The sequence below is a fragment of the Notolabrus celidotus genome, chromosome 5 (genome assembly GCF_009762535.1).
Source record: "Notolabrus celidotus isolate fNotCel1 chromosome 5, fNotCel1.pri, whole genome shotgun sequence".
In the NCBI taxonomy this organism is placed as follows: Eukaryota; Metazoa; Chordata; class Actinopteri; order Labriformes; family Labridae; genus Notolabrus; species Notolabrus celidotus.
The window spans coordinates 25,362,649-25,378,851 of NC_048276.1; the positions used below are offsets into that span (position 1 = coordinate 25,362,649).

At 41.2% G+C, this 16,203-nt stretch overlaps 1 protein-coding gene across 1 annotated transcript in view; it reads right to left on the reverse strand.

Moving 5' to 3' along the window:
* LOC117813302 (protein turtle homolog B-like) overlaps positions 1-16,203 on the reverse strand; it is a 146,173-nt gene that overhangs the window by 95,668 nt on the left and 34,302 nt on the right. Inside the window, exon 2 of the mRNA XM_034684443.1 lies at positions 10,972-11,163. Within this exon, the coding sequence (XP_034540334.1) occupies positions 10,972-11,163 (192 nt within the window). The remainder of the gene's footprint in view (positions 1-10,971; positions 11,164-16,203) is intronic.

A 16,203-nucleotide genomic window follows, 5' to 3' on the forward strand; every position in this document is an offset into this window, starting at 1 on the left:
CTCTCTCTCTCTCTCTCTCTCTCTCTCTCTCTCTCTCTCTGTCTCTCTCTCTCTCTCTCTCTCTCTCTCTCTCTCTCTCTCTCTAAACTCTCCAAACTATATAAACGCTGTCCAAACTCTAGTGTCCAAACTATCAAAACTCTATCCGAAGTCTGAACTGACCGCAACTCTCCATCAAACACCCACATTTTGAACGGAGCCTGAGGGGTTTATATTGCTGTCAAACCTCGCAGCAAAATCTGAACCACTTGCTGAAGCAGTCACGTGGTACAGCCGGGCAGCGAGGCTTCGGACGTCATCATTTTCGGCTCCTCCCCTCAATGAAGCAAGCCTCGATACACGCTTCACGGAAACGCCCCCTCCGTTACTCGACACACGCTTCGAAGCCTCGGCACATCTCGTAACATCACTACTTTTTGTCACATTGTGCAAGTTCAGTTTGTTTAGTTCACACCTTACATTTTTTTCTTGTTAATTTGAGTTATTTTAAGTTGACCTCTTTTATAGTCCTAGTTCTTATAATTTTGTTTTGTGAAATTGGTTTGCTTCATTTGGGTGAAATAAAAACCCACCTTTATATAGAAAGACAGCTTCATAGATAAAACACTGACATTGTCCCTGTGACGTCATCCACTGGTGTCTGAAGAGTTGTTATGAAGCCCAGAGATGATGGACACCATGTAAGGATCGATTGGTCAAGAAAACAACAAAAAGGTGGAGCTGTGGGGGTTTTAAGCCTACTGGCAAACAGCTACAATGTGCACACCTGTCCTCAACTCGCCACGTACAAGTATTTTCTCAGTGAAGGTGAAAACACTAGAACAGCTGTTTTGTTTAAGACAGATACTAGTTTTTATGTTAAGATTTTCAGACAACTGTATAACGAAGATTATTTTACATTAAGAAAAATCTGAATGCAAGTAAGTTTCTTAAGTTATGTACACATTCTACATTCACATCAGAGATCCTGATGAGTACAGTCAATTCCATGTGAATTGTCACATGGGAAACAGTCAGAAAATGCAGAGCTGAAATTCAAAAAGACGAATGCAAAAGTCCAAAGCAAATTCAACAAGGGAAACTTGCTGCCAACGAAAAGAATGGTCCTCAAGAGCCAAACCATTGCATAAACAGCAAACTGCTGCAAAGTCAAAGTTATACTGAGACCCTGAAAACACATGCAAAAAGAAAAAAGGCTATGAAACTATCAATCACAGCAAGGGGGCTCTTTGCCTGTAGGGGGCGCTCAGTGGGGCGGTTAAACTCTTGACAAGGATGAGACAAGGCAATGATTTAATGGGTTTTACAACCAACGCAGAGCATATCTGATGCCCATGCACCACTGACTGCTGTACAATACACAACTTCATAACAGAAAACCCCTGCAGAAATGTATATGAATGCATTACATTTTACACTTTGAATGTGTTTTTAAATTCAGAATTCACAGCATGTTTCTCCCAACAGAAACTGTTGGGGTTATCAGCACATTTGCACTGCTGCACTCTGTTTGCGTCCCTGGTATTTAGCTCTTACATGAAACAGATTCTTTAAAGGTGTTGTAGACATCTTTGTCTAGTCAGGGGAAATATCCTAAAAGCACTTGTCTGTGCATTACTAAATTTTTGTCAAAACAAATATTGATTCTGCCAATCACATTTTTGACAAGCTGCCACTCTGAGTAATGAAAAATGTGTTCATTGTCTGCTATGTGGTTTTTTGGAGGATCAACAGCTAAAAGTCTGTTGAGTAGGGGAAATCAAGGCAAAATGCTGACAGGAAACAGAGGCAAGCACTGCTCATACAGACAACACCACATCTACAACCCTGATAATGATGTATATCATATTTATCACCAGGCGCTGACACGGCCTCCACGCTCTGTGACCTCTGAGGGCACATCCTCCTCTATTATCAGAGTAAATCAACAAAACAACATCAGCTGTTTGAGGCTCTCTGCTGCTCTGTGCTGTGTTCACATTTTCACACCTCTGACAGCTGGAAGGTCCAGCTAATTCAGAGTATGTGAACACAGTGTTACACTTGTTTCCACTCCATTAAATTATTACTTCACCTGTACTTTAATGAAAATATGCAACCTAGAAGAATAAACATAATCATGGGCCAGACAAAAGCAGAGGAGCTGTTATGGTTGTTATCTTTTTATCTGCATTGCAGCTCATCCATAATTTGCACTGTAGATGTAGCAGGATGCCTACATTGTTTTTGCTATCATAGCGATGTTAGAAACACCTGATGAAACCTGTTCATTATTTTGGCGTAATAACTTACTCTTTAATAGTAACTGTCCTGAATGTCCACAAAATGCTTTAAAGTCAGGACCGGAGTCTGCCATGGCTCTGCATTTTATTTACTTAGTCCGCTGTTGAAACACTTGAGTCCAGGAGTTGGACTCATGTCTGCCTCAAGTAGCAACCTCTGGTTTTAAGAAATGAAGCCAATGTGTTAGTGCTAAAAAACGCAGTTCCTTGAATGTCCACTTGGGGCTGGCTCCAGAAGCACAGTATGCCACATACACACCAATTCTAAAATGGCAAACTTGACAGCAAAATACATGTTTAAAGCCCAGTTCACAAAACAATTATGGTCTGAATAGCTCATTAATCTATTGATGATAAGAAGTTGTGAGATTTACATAATTAGGGGCAGAGCTGACTTGATTGACAGGCGGGCATACTGTAACTGTTGTGAGAAGGCTAAAAGCCCGCCTTAACTCCACCTCTTTACCAAGGTTGACCAAAAGATAGGTTGAATCAGCTTTTCCAATATGGCAACTTCTTTTGAGATGCTTCAAAACTATGCTTCAATGTATTCACATTGTCTTATATGTCACTTGGTCCTGTCTTGTTTGTCTAGTCCGTCAGGTAACACCTTTTCTTTTTTGACTTGTGTGAAAATTGTCTATTTTTTGCATGGTAATCAACATGTATTGTGTTCACACTATGTAACAGAGACTACGTCCATGTACTGTACAGTCTATGGTCTGACTTTAGTCAAAACTTTCAGTACTCATTACTCAACTAGGTCTCAAGCACTGATGACGCAGCCTTGTACTCGGACTCCAGCTTTTTGACTGCTTTAGGAATCAGAAGATGGAGAGGAGGACTCAAACTTATTTATTGATAAAGACCTATGGTTTATTCATAAAGACTGTTATACTGCTTTTTGTTAGTTTCTCTTTTTAAGGCCTGTATAATATATTCAGTTTAGAGCAAGGGCTGACACTTGTGTTCACCTGCAATGCCTTCACATCAGTATGCCTGATACACGTGCTATGAGTCATACTTATTACAGCGAATGCAAAGAAGGTCAGAGCAACATGTTGTGTATGTAGAAGAACCATCAAGGAGTAGACAGAGACGAGCTCCAACTTTAAATCCAGGATGAACCCAGAAAAGTAAGTGAGATGCTAACGTTACCTGGAATGTTGATAATGTTACTATTAACTGGTTAATGGTAACATTAGCAACTAAATTGACTCAACTACTAATGTTTGGTAGGTTAAAATTCTGATTAATACTGGGTGGGTTGCAGGTATTTTTGACCTTATTAGACACCTCAGACTCATCTTGGACTCAAACACTTAGGGCTCAAGACTCGACTCAGACTCAAGTTTTGGTGACTCGACTGCAACACTGACTTTAGTCTCTGGCTCCAAACACCAAGCCCCTACGTTTCCACTGTAGACAAATGTTTTTAAAAAAGACTAAAAAAACACACAGTTTAATTTTTAAATGGCTCAGTGTTAAGAGCAATGAAAGAGTGTGTCATCCAGTGCAACACTATGGTACACGCATGTGTTTTTAACAAATCTGGGCAACAAAGGAGCTCTGTGGCAAGATCAAGAGAAATAAGAGGACACACACAGAGAAGTGACACACAAAGTGCTGCTCTTGTGGATGGGTTTGGATGGGTTTTAACAGTGGTTTCAGTGTTGATGTCTCTGTGTGACACTCACAGAGACGTGACACACAAAGTACTGCTCTTGTGGATGGGTTTGGATGGGTTTTAATAGTGGTTTCAGTGTTGATGTTCTTCTATGTTGGTGAAAATTGAATGCATTCTTTGGCTGTCAAATTAAGGTAAGCTCATTGAACCATTACTCCCAATATCTTAAACATGAGTCTCCTTCTGACCCGACTGACATCTGCCAGCACTGACCCCAAATCAACAACAGGTTGGAAATGCACTCCTACCAGCTACATGAGAGACCAGTCTCATATGGCTGAAGTTCAACTGAAGGCTATGGAGGAATGGAGGCTGACTGAAGAAGACCCATCTGTAGTTACTGACAATGCAACAAATACAACCGTAGCTGTTACAGGTACAGTAAATATCGGTAAACCCATAAACAAATTAGATATATTTAAAAGATAAGCATACAATGTAAACAGGTTTATATACACAACACAAATGTATTTGAGGGAGTATTTATTTCTTAAATGTGCCTTTTTTAGATGAAGAGTATTCTTTTACTCTAACTTTATAGACTAAAAACATGAACATTGTTTTAGCTTACTGTACCAAACAAAAGAGACCAAATACTTTAATCCTGCACTTTGCTTTTTTAGTGCCATTTCTTATTCTTCAGCTTATCAAATATTGTGAAGCATTATCATTTGTTTGTCTTGCAATATTGATTATCATAAGTCACCTGGCAGTTCCCACCCCTCTTATCTAGAAACCTGAGAGGACGTCTCAGTTTATATTCTTTCTGAAGCATCCATTATTTGAATAGAAAAATTGCCCCTCAAATAATGACGCACACTGGCTGCCATTAGCACCAAGAATTGCACTTAATTTTCCTCCGCCATCTGCACACCTCATGGTCCAATTCACAAAGCATATTACCTTGATGATATTCAAGCACACAGCTTCACAGCCATGAAGTTTTACAGCTCAGTCCAGGTTCAGACAGTAAATAGTTTGGAGGAAAGCCGCCACTCTCCTTGTGATAAATAATTATATTAATAATGGGGACTCAACTTGGACTCAAATTCTTCTCTGGTGACTCAGACTTAAACTCAAGAATCGACTCAGACTCAAGGTTTGGTGACTCGACTACAACACTCTAGGAGTCAAACTTCTCCAAAAAGGCTGCTGAACAGATTCTTTCTGTGCTTAACGTAACACTTGATTTCGCCAAATGTGGGATCTCCCAACAATTCCTCCATGCTTTATCCTTTTCATCACTATTCTGCATCATCTACAGTCTGTGAATCCTTTTTTAGACTGCTTGCAAGCCCACAGTATTTGATCTGCATGGTTATAATACTTCAACTACTAATGAGAACACCTATTTTCAGCACACAGGGATATAAGTACATCAGAATATCAGAGACAAGTGCAGATCATTCATTTAAATCAACATGTCTCATAAATCTTGACGGTCTTCTTTCCTTTTATAAATCTGTCTTACAGCATTTGCTTCTCAGTATGACCTGTCTGCACACGGCAGACTGAGAGACTTAATGAAGCACTTTGCAGGAATTCTCACTGTGCAAAAGTTATAAATCCATACAGACAGCAAGTGTGTAAACAGAGGATACTCTCATCCAAAGTGTCTTTGTGCCAGACTTTAAGAATTGAGGAATAGATGATGTCAACACTGTGCAATCCAGCAGCTGCAGATTATCATTCAAAACTACAGAAGAGGGAAAATGCCTTTAAGGGGATTGAGCTCCCAAACTTGGAGTCCATGTATAGTATACAGGAAGAAGGTCACCAACATCTCCATAGACAACGCTCACTCTGGAACTTATTGTTTGAACCCTCTGCTGTCTGGTACACGGTTCAGGATGATACAATCCAACACAAATAGACTCAGAAGCAGCTTTTTCCCCAGAGCTGTGGCCCCCATTGCACTCCCACCCCAGATTGAACTGTAGAACTATGAGACACACGCACACACAGAAACACTTGATAATTTCAGAGTTCATACAGGCTAAGCTGTGTCTATAGAACAACATAACTAGAGAAAAGACCAGGATCTATAAAAAAGGCAGCAGTCAGCAGGGGCTCACTTCATTAAAGTAATAATGTCACAAGTCCAGCTGTTCCTCCAGTCATGTTCAGACAGGTCACTTACTGTTTGTTCCCTCATCCTCCGACAATTGACACCTCACAGTCTGTCACAGAGCTCCTGAGCTCATGACTGACACTGACTGTGATAACCTCAGATGACTCACACTGGCTCCACATTTTACCTCAAGAGTCTGTCTGTTCAGGTGATGTGGGTTACCTTGTTACCACTGTCGTTGTGGTCATCAAAAGAGACATATATTATACAGATATATATATATATTTTAAAGAGAAAGTAAGAGAAATGTTACTTCATTGGATCATCTTCAACCAACCAGTGAGTGGGACCTGTAATGATGTGAAGCATATATATGGACACTATTTAGCGTGCAAATGGACATAAACATCCCCTCACCCCCAGCATAGGGGTCTTGAGGATGCATGAATGCACCATAGACTGTATAATAAATGGATGTAGTGTCCTTGACATCACCCATCTGTTTCTGAAGCCCTGTTTTGAAACCGATCGTCTGTGGGTGCCATATTGGAAATACCTAACTTAACCTGAAGTCTGTAGAGCTAACGTGAGGTAAAGAGGTGGAGCTTTAGCCTTTTCTCTAACAGCTACAGGGTCCATCAATCAAGTCAGCCATATCCTTATCTGAGTAAAACTCGAAAAGAAATGACTGTGGGTGTATGCTATGTAGAAAGGGTTGGTCTTATTGGTTAAACTTTCGACCTACACCTTGTTACTGTGTGTGTTTGTTGTTTTTCTTTTCAGTTTAGTACTTAAGTGTGACTTGTTTTTATTTTCTAAGTAACTTTTATGTATTTATTTTTTAGGGAATTGTTTAAACTGAACTAAATATAATAATACATCTTTGCCATACAGACCATCAAAAGTTTCATCCTTATTTGCAGTTTGTTTTAAAAGCCAGATGTGTCACAGCATGAGTCTAAAATATTCTGCATAACTTTGCCAGAAGAAGAAGAACAGATGCATTAGCTTCAGGAAGCGTCTGCTGTGGGAAGTTATTTTAAAATGTCACTGTTCTCCTGGACCAGCTCAGAGATCTTCCATGATGATAGGCTGCATTCAGCATTCACCACTTCCTGCTGTTTCTTTTGTTTTCTCAGTCCCTGTTTCCAGTTTCATCTTTAATTTCAAATGCTGTCTTCCTTCCTGACTATCACTTTGTGTCCATGTCTTCACCCCTCGCTCTCTTCATGGAAATGTTTTATATTTTTGTCCTGCCTCTTCCTCACTCACAGATGTTTTCTTGTTGCTCTCTCTGAGGGATATTTTGTCCTTTTTCCTCTCTGTGAAAAATATGACAAAGGTTTGTTTGAGAGCAAGGGCAGACGGGTGTCTGGAAAACATTGCCCCTGTGGTTGGCTAGCCTCATTAACCCTCGAATCTAAAGAGGGCACAATGTAAGCCTCTATAAATTTGCAGCCTTCATCATGACCTGTGACTTCTTCCCATGATGTAATATCACAGTCGTACTAAAACACAGTTGAATGAGATGTTTCCCTGAATCAGGCTATAGAAGTTTCAGCGCTGCATTTTGAAACAAAGAAAAATCAGCCCCAACAAAAAGCTAAAGCCAGTTGATTTTGTATCTTAGGACTGAAACATTTAAAATGTGGTAGGTTATGACAAAGTAAAACCACCCACCAATACAGAAAAACACTCAAATAAACTTACTTTAACTTAAAATTACCTCTAAAGGGGATCTTCAATGCAACCTGAAATGTGGGCTGTACTCATACAATAAGCCTAGATTGGGTTTAAAAAGCTTGTTTCAATTCAACAGACTTTTATATCTTTCCCATTCCTTTTATATGAAAAAGGAAAATGCAGCTAACACTTGCTCTTTCATGTCTGAGTTGCCAACACCTTTTAAAACTCTAAATGTTTGTTTTCTTGTACAGGTCTATGAAAACATAACCCACTACTGATGAAACTTCATGTTTAAATAGAATATTAAAGGAACAAATTAAATCTAATCTGCATTTCACTTGCTTTGATTCATACTATTTTCTGGAAATACAGAAGCTACAAGTTGTGAAGACCTATCAGGATACTAAAAGTGAGAGGCACCTGACTGCAGACACAGCAGAGCTCCGGAAGTGCATTAGTAGTTGGAAGTTAGATCTCTGCTTGGATCTAAGCCGTTCTCAGGCAGACACGCCAAAAGTCATAACTCTTAAACTTGTAAAAGCGACACACAGAAGAAGCACAACTTTGGCTGATGGGATTACTTGATTTCCTGTAAAAGCTGAGATTCAAGTGGTCCAACTTTAAGAGTGCAGAGGTCTGACTACACATGCGCTTATGGACGCAATTCTTGATCACAATATCTGATGACAACTTTGCAGCTTATAAAAATTAAAGTCCAAAAGACTATTAACTTTTAAAACTTGTGAAAAAAACCCCAAAAGAACAATTTTGTTGTTGTGATCAGTCACTTGATCTTCTGATAACAGCTAAGATCAAAGCAGATGTCCAACTTCCATCTGCACACTTGCTTAAGGAGATAAAATATGCCTACTAATGAACACGATCCCAACAGTATGTCATAGTTCAGTGTATCTAACTTTAACTATGAATGGGCGTTCAATCAAAAACGGATGACACGCTGAATGGGGAGGGGACACCTCTTACCAGTGTATGGTAAATGCAGTGAGTTCAGTTCAGTCAACACTTTCACTCCCCGCCCCAAACCATTTCCAAACTTGTTGAAAAGTGTGCCTGTATGTGCAGGTTGAGCCCCACTCTTGCTTATAAAACAAATAGTTAGGTCAAAGTAAGAATAACAAACAGTATATAAAGTGTATTGATTTTTGGTCATGTAGAGGTGGAAATGCTGTCATGATCACTGTAAAGTTTGAGTGGGACACTTGTTATAAATACGGCAGCTAAGTTACCACCAACTCTCCACAGACAGCTAAAGTGTCACAGTAGCTGTGCTCCATATGAAGGCATGATGGCTCATCTAAAAACAAACAAACAGCAGCAGAGCTCAGAGATGCTACTATTTCTGTAGCTTAGTATATGGAGGGTTTAACCCTTTGTGTTTGTGAATTTTAGATAGTGTCCATTTAAGTTATTACACAAAAACCTTTCTGGAGTCCCTGAGCTCCCTTGTCTTGTCAGTTACTCTGGATTGCTGCTGATAGCGTGCTGCTGTGGACATGCCAGACTCCAGCAGCTACAACTACTACAATTACTACTATCCATCTCACCACTATGATCTCTCTCTCTCTTTTCATCACCCTCTACTCCAACCCCAACACAGTCGGGGCACTTGGCATTCTAAACTGAGTCTAGTTCTGCTCAAGGTTTCTGCCTGTTAAAGGAAGTTTGTCCTTGCCGCTGTAACTTGCTAAATGCTGCAAAGTGCTCTGCTCATGGTGGATTAAGATGAGACCAGACTGAGTCCTGTCTGTAAAATGGGACTGGATCTTATCCTGTCGTGTAGTTGGGTTTTTATTCTAGACTTGATCTGTTTGTAAAGCGTATAACATTTGTTGTGATTCGGAGCTACGTATATACTGTAAGTAAATATTGATTGATTTTTGATTTGTCTCATTTGCACAGGTTTAGTTTGCACAAGAGCTGCATAATCCTTTTCGAGATCCAAAGTGTGAAAGAATATAGATAGATTTCAAAAAGAGACAGTGTTTTAGTAATAAACTTTCACTCTGTCTGGAATTTATCTTCCTGTCATAGAAGGCAGGAAACTTAAAAAAAAGAAACCTTTAATCAGATGCAGACGGATCAATCTATCAATCATCTGGCTTTCAAACGGATGGTGAGATTAGTATCTGACATATCAGGATAATACTGTGATACATTACAAAAAGGGAGCTTTTTTCTAACATGTTAACAACTCAACAACATGAACTCTAATATACAGTTTCTTTAACATTATATATAGAGCCTATTAAATATGAAATGTCTTTGCAAATGTCTTCAAGAAGTGAGAAAGATACAACATCAAGTCAAGTTTGTTCTGTTACAATGGTAATTCAGTGTTACTGGTCTTTACATGATGTTTAAAATAACACAAATGAGCATCATATCCTGCTAAAATGACCCTCAGTTGGATTATAGAACAACAACTACACCTAGAGAACATAAAATAATCTCTCCCCCTTTAATCTAAGCTTTAAAGTTCAGGAGAAACTGAGTGCTCTTTGATTCTCAATATTTATGTGATGCTTTAAAAACACAAAGCTAAAGAGGAGCACAAGGAGGGATTAGACCTGGAAAAATGCCTCTAAAAATAAAATGTTGACGTTAATCTCCAACCATTATTGGTGCAACAAGGTATTTTAAACCTGCAGTTTTGGTTTTAAGTCAAGCGCAGGTGTGTATGTAAGCAAGAAGTGGCCAGGTGAGTAAAATACCACTTGACTGTGATATTGAAAAAAAGATGGAGGCAGAGACAGCAACAGCGTTGGCACCAGCTACTTTTGCTTTAAGTATAAAAGTCTGTTGAATTGAAAAAAGCTTTGTAAACCCACTCTCGGCTTATTGTATGACTACAGCCCACATTTCAGGTTGCATTGAAGTCTTTATGGCTTTCAGGTACTTCACCCACCTCTGGTTTACTCAAACATCACAATACACAGTGAAGCTTATCATCACAGCGACATGTTTAATAGAGAGGAGTCTTCAGAAATTATTGTTTAGCCAATCCATCAGTGTTTTTACACCTCTCTGTTCTACAGATATCTGCAGCATGACATAACTCTTTAGTAAAAATACAGGCACAACTGTCTACATCAAACTACACCCATCAGTGATGCTGGTGTAGTTCAGATAGTCTACATGATTCTATAACCACAGTAAAACTTTGCTATACACTGTGATTTCAAGTCACCATAGAGTCTGACTGCGATGCGCTTTCAGCATCTTACCTGCATACTCCGGGTCCACATGAGGAGGGTAGAAGCGAAAGTTGATGAAGAAGGGGATTGGCATTCCATATTTGAACCACTCCACCACATAGGGCTGGCCGTTCAGGGGGTGGGACACGTCGCATCCCAGGATGACGTTCTCTCCTGCTCGAGCTGTCACAAACTGGGGCTCCTCTCGCACTCCGTGGGCACCTGAGAGGTAAAAATACACAGAGGTTGGTCAGGTCTGCAATGATCACAGGTAATCTAGAGAGACATTTTTAGCCAGTACACTTGAGCAACAGGGGTAGAGTGCACCAGCTGGGCGTACATCTGGGTGTAACCTTATGTCTGGCTTACAGCTGAAAGTTACTAATGTCCCAAAGTTAAGCCCTGTGCACCGGTTAGTCTTAAGCCCTGTTTTGTTACCCCTGAGCGTAACTTTTACCCCTAGGAAGGAGCCAGGGTCAGGCTCTGGAGTCAGACTATGACCTACTCAAGGTAATACAATTGGAAAACTGACCTCCCAGTGCTGTTTGTCGAAAGCGTATGTTTGTTCGTTTGTGTTAGTGTTGTTCAGTTTCATAGTGAGTACATTTTGATGTTCTGCATACAACTCTATGAGTTAACTCTATGTTAGGGCCTCCCCTTGAAAGAAAATGTAAAAGTTATAAAAGTTCTGCACTTTGGTTTTCCGGCTTTGATATTGTGCCTCTAGCAATGCTGGAGCAACAGCATGTATTACAGCTGTATGTCTTTGTTCTGTTTGTCCCTTATCCCCTCCTGTTGTCTCTGTAGCTCTTCAGGTGACACTAATAGATGATGAAGCGCATCTGGTCTTGGCTGTCAAACAACCCCAGTGCTGACTTCTGAGGACAGAGGCCTTTGGAGGCTTTTGGGGACTAGTGGCTTCAGTCTCTCAGACATTTTGTGCTACTTTTGTGTTTCTGCGTTTTATTTCACTCCTTAGTTTGTCTCTATTTGCCGACTTTGTTCTTTAAAGGCATTGTGAGGAGTTTTCATGTTGTGTTGATTCTGGTGACCTGGTTGGATGAAGTCTGTAGTATTTTTCTGGAATGAAGACTGCACTTCCCATGAGCACCATCACCCATGATGGCTTCTTGAATTGTAACAGTCAAAGAATAATGAGATGGTGATGTGTAATGTCAGGCAGACAGATGGCGTTTGGTGTGTGTGTGTGTGTGTGTGTGGGGGGGGGGGGGGGGGGGGGGGGTGTTACCTGTTCAACTATGCTCTTTCTCTGGCTATCGTGACTTCAGTCAATTTGCAGTAATCAACATGGGTGATCCTCAGCTGATTCCACAAGTCTAACAGAAATGTCAACATGTGCGTTAGATATGGATCAGAACAGAAAGAAATAGTGAGTGTAAGTGCGTGATAACACAAACATTTGCTAAGCTACAAGTGCCATCACTCAGGACAGCCGAGGCTGCCAGTGACAAATCCAATTCCGAGCCAAGGCCAGTGGGCTGGGAGAGCCAGGATTAACAACACATGCAGAGACATGAATGAGATTTATCTCAACAGGATCATTTTCGTGTAATTTGTCGGACAGAAAGTGGGCGGACAAAGCATGAAAGAGTTAATTTGACACCTTTAACCTCATATACAAAGAATTATGTCAGTGATGGAGCAGAAGTGAAAGTATGTGTCTGTTTTCTAGTAGCTGGATTGATCCCAGGCTAATTACTCTGTAGCTTTGCTTTATGAGCGGAAAGCCGGTCTGGTAGCATTTTACCAGTCGATACAGCTAATCAGATGTGCTCACTGGCCGTCCCTCTGTGGCCTGCAAGAAGCCAGGCAGGCAGCTTCTTCTGCACACACGATGGCCTACTGCCTTACATCGCCACGCATTAGTCATAGTAAATAATGAAAGGAGTCGTGTTAACAAGGAAACCAGTGGGACTTTATCTAGTACATCTGCATACAACAAAGTCAAAAATATATGACTAATCCCCACGTTTAATGTCGCGTAAGTTAAATTGGGACGACAGAAATATCATGTAGATAGTGCAAGATCTGATTAGTCAGCTTGTGTTTTGTAAAAGCCATGGGGGTAAAGATTGACAACAACAAGATTCAAGATCTTCTTCTGTGGAGCAGATTGGCAACCTCCATTATCAAACAAGGACGCTGATTTAGAAGTGAAAATAAAGCTGCAGTTTCTCCATTGTCCAATTGACAGGGTTCCCACTCTTTTCCAGAGATCATTTTCCAGGACATTTCCAGGACATTTTCATTGATGATCAAGCTGGTATGACCGTCTAAATTTAGTTCCTAATTTAGTTCCTAAATAGTCTAATATGTTCCTCTCAGTGGAAGTCTACATTGAAAAACATGTAGTCTATGGCTATCAATGAAATCATCTCTTACATACTTAAAAATGATGGCAAATTGATAATAGAATAGCCAGGGACCCCATACAGGTGAGAAAATTGTCCATGGCCCCCTCATAATTGTAACACAGATTAAGCACAGTAGTGATGTGTCATGATCAAAAGCTGCGGCTCTGAGAGTCGATGCTTTATAGTGAATCAGAAGAGCCGGCTCGCATCAAGAGAGAGAGAGCCGGCTCCCAGTTTTTTCCTTTCGCTGCTTAGCTCTCTCAGTGCTCAGCCCCAGCTCTGCTCACAGCAGAACTTTGTTTTGATTGGTCAGCATGGCGGCCATGTGGCCAATCATATGTGAGGATATAGGATACAGGTGATGGAGGGGAGGCTGTGTATCCTGGCTTCATCTGTTCCTTCAGAGAGAGTCTTCTTGAAGATCAGGCAAATACTCACTGACAGGAGAAATCGAATCAGCCCATCCAAGCTGAGGCATCTGATTTTTCTCAATACCAACCTGAGGACATTATTAATGTTTGCTTGAGTTTGGTTCTGGTTCTGTTTGCTTGAGTTTGGTTCTGGTTCTGTTCTGGTTCTGTTCTGGTAAGGTTCTGGTTCGGTTCTGTTCTGGTTCGATTCTGGTTCACGTCTGGTTCGGTTCTGGTACGGTTCTGGTTCGGTTCTGATTCGGTTCTGGTTCGGTTCGGTTCTGCTTCAGTTCTGGTTCAGTTCGGTTCCGGTTCGGTTCCGGTTCGGTTCTGGTTCGGTTCTGGTTCGGTTCTGGTTCAAGTCTGGTTCGGTTCTGGTATGGTTCTGGTTCGGTTCTGGTTCGGTTCTGGTTCGGTTCTGGTTATAGTCTGGTTCGGTTCTGGTATGGTTCTGGTACGGTTCTGACTCGGTTCGGTTCCGGTTCGGTTCCGGTTCAGTTCTGGTTCGGTTCTGGTTCGGTTCTGGTTCGGTTCTGATTCAACTCTGGTTCGGTTCTGGTAAGGTTCTGTTCGGTTCTGGTTCGGTTCAGGTTCAAGTCTGGTTCGGTTCTGGTATGGTTCTGGTATGGTTCTGATTCGGTTCTGTTCCGCTTCGGTTTTGGTTCAGTTCTGGTTCGGTTCTGGTTCGGTTCTGGTTCGGTTCTGGTTTGGGTCTGGTTCGGTTCTGGTTCAACTCTGGTTCGGTTCTGGTAAGGTTCTGTTCGGTTCTGGTTCGGTTCTGGTTCGGTTCTGGTTCGGTTCTGGTTCGGTTCTTGTTCGTTTCCGGTTCGGTTCTGGTTCAGTTCTATTGGGGTTCTGGTTTGGTTCTGGTTTGGTTCTGGTTTGGTTCTGGTTTGGTTCTGGTTGAGTTTTATTCTGGTTCTGTTTGCATGAGTTCGGTTCTAGTTCTGTATGCTTAAGTTTAGATCTGGTTCTAAACCGAACCCTAATCCTAACCCTAACCCTAACCCTAATCCTAACCCTAACCCTAACCCTAATCCTAACCCTAACCCTAACCCTAACCCTAATCATAACCCTAACCCTAACCCTAACCCTAATCCCAACCCTAACCCTAACCCTAACCCTAACCCTAATCATAACCCTAACCCTAACCCTAATCCCAACCCTAACCCGAATCAAAACCCTAACCCTAACCCTAATCCTAACCCTAATCACAATCCTAACCCTAACCCTAATCAAAACCCTAACCCTAACCCTAATCACACTCCTAACCCTAACCCTAACCCTAACCTTAACCCTAATCCTAACCCTAACCCTAATCATAACCCTAACCCTAATCCTAACCCTAACCCTAATCCTAAACCTAACCCTAACCCTAATCCTAACCCTAACCCTAACCCTAATCCCAACCCTAACCCTAACCCTAACCCTAATCCTAACCCTAACCCTAACCCTAATCCTAACCCTAACCCTAACCCTAATCCTAAACCTAACCCTAACCCTAACCCTAACCCTAACCCTAATCCTAACCCTAACCCTAATCCCAACCCTAACCCTAACCCTAACCCGAATCAAAACCCTAACCCTAACCCTAATCACAATCCTAACCCTAACCCTAATCAAAACCCTAACCCTAACCCTAATCACAATCCTAACCCTAACCCCAATGCTAACCCTAACCCTAACCCTAACCTTAACCCTAATCCTAACCCTAACCCTAATCCTAACCCTAACCGTAACCCTAACCCTAATCCTAACCCTAACCCTAATCATAACCCTAACCCTAATCCTAACCCTAACCCTAACCCTAATCCTAAACCTAACCCTAACCCTAATCCTAATCCTAATCATAACCCTAACCCTAACCCTGATCAAAACCCTAACCCTAACCCTAATCAAAACCCAAACCCTAACCCTAATCACAATCCTAACCCTAACCCTAATCCTAACCCTAACCCTAACCCTAATCATAATCATAACCCTAACCCTAACCCTAATCATAACCCTAACCCTAACCCTGATCAAAACCCTAACCCTAACCCTAACCCTAATCAAAACCCAAACCCTAACCCTAATCACAATCCTAACCCTAACCCTAATCCTAACCCTAACCCTAACCCTAATCATAATCATAACCCTAACCCTAACCCTAATCATAACCCTAACCCTAATCACAATCCTAACCCTAACCCTAACCCTAATCGTAACCCTAACCCTGATCACAATCCTAATCCTAACCCTAATCCTAACCCTAACCCTAATCCTAACCCTAACCCTAACCCTTATCATAACCCTAACCCTAACCCTAATCCTAACCCTAATCCTAACCCTAACCCTAACCCTAATCCTAACCCTAACCCTAACCCTAACCACAATCCTAACCCTAACCCTAATCATAACCCTAGGATCAGGGTGAGAATGATTTTGTAACAGAAGAAATGCACACAATTGGGCATTATAAGGCTTCTCATAAAACA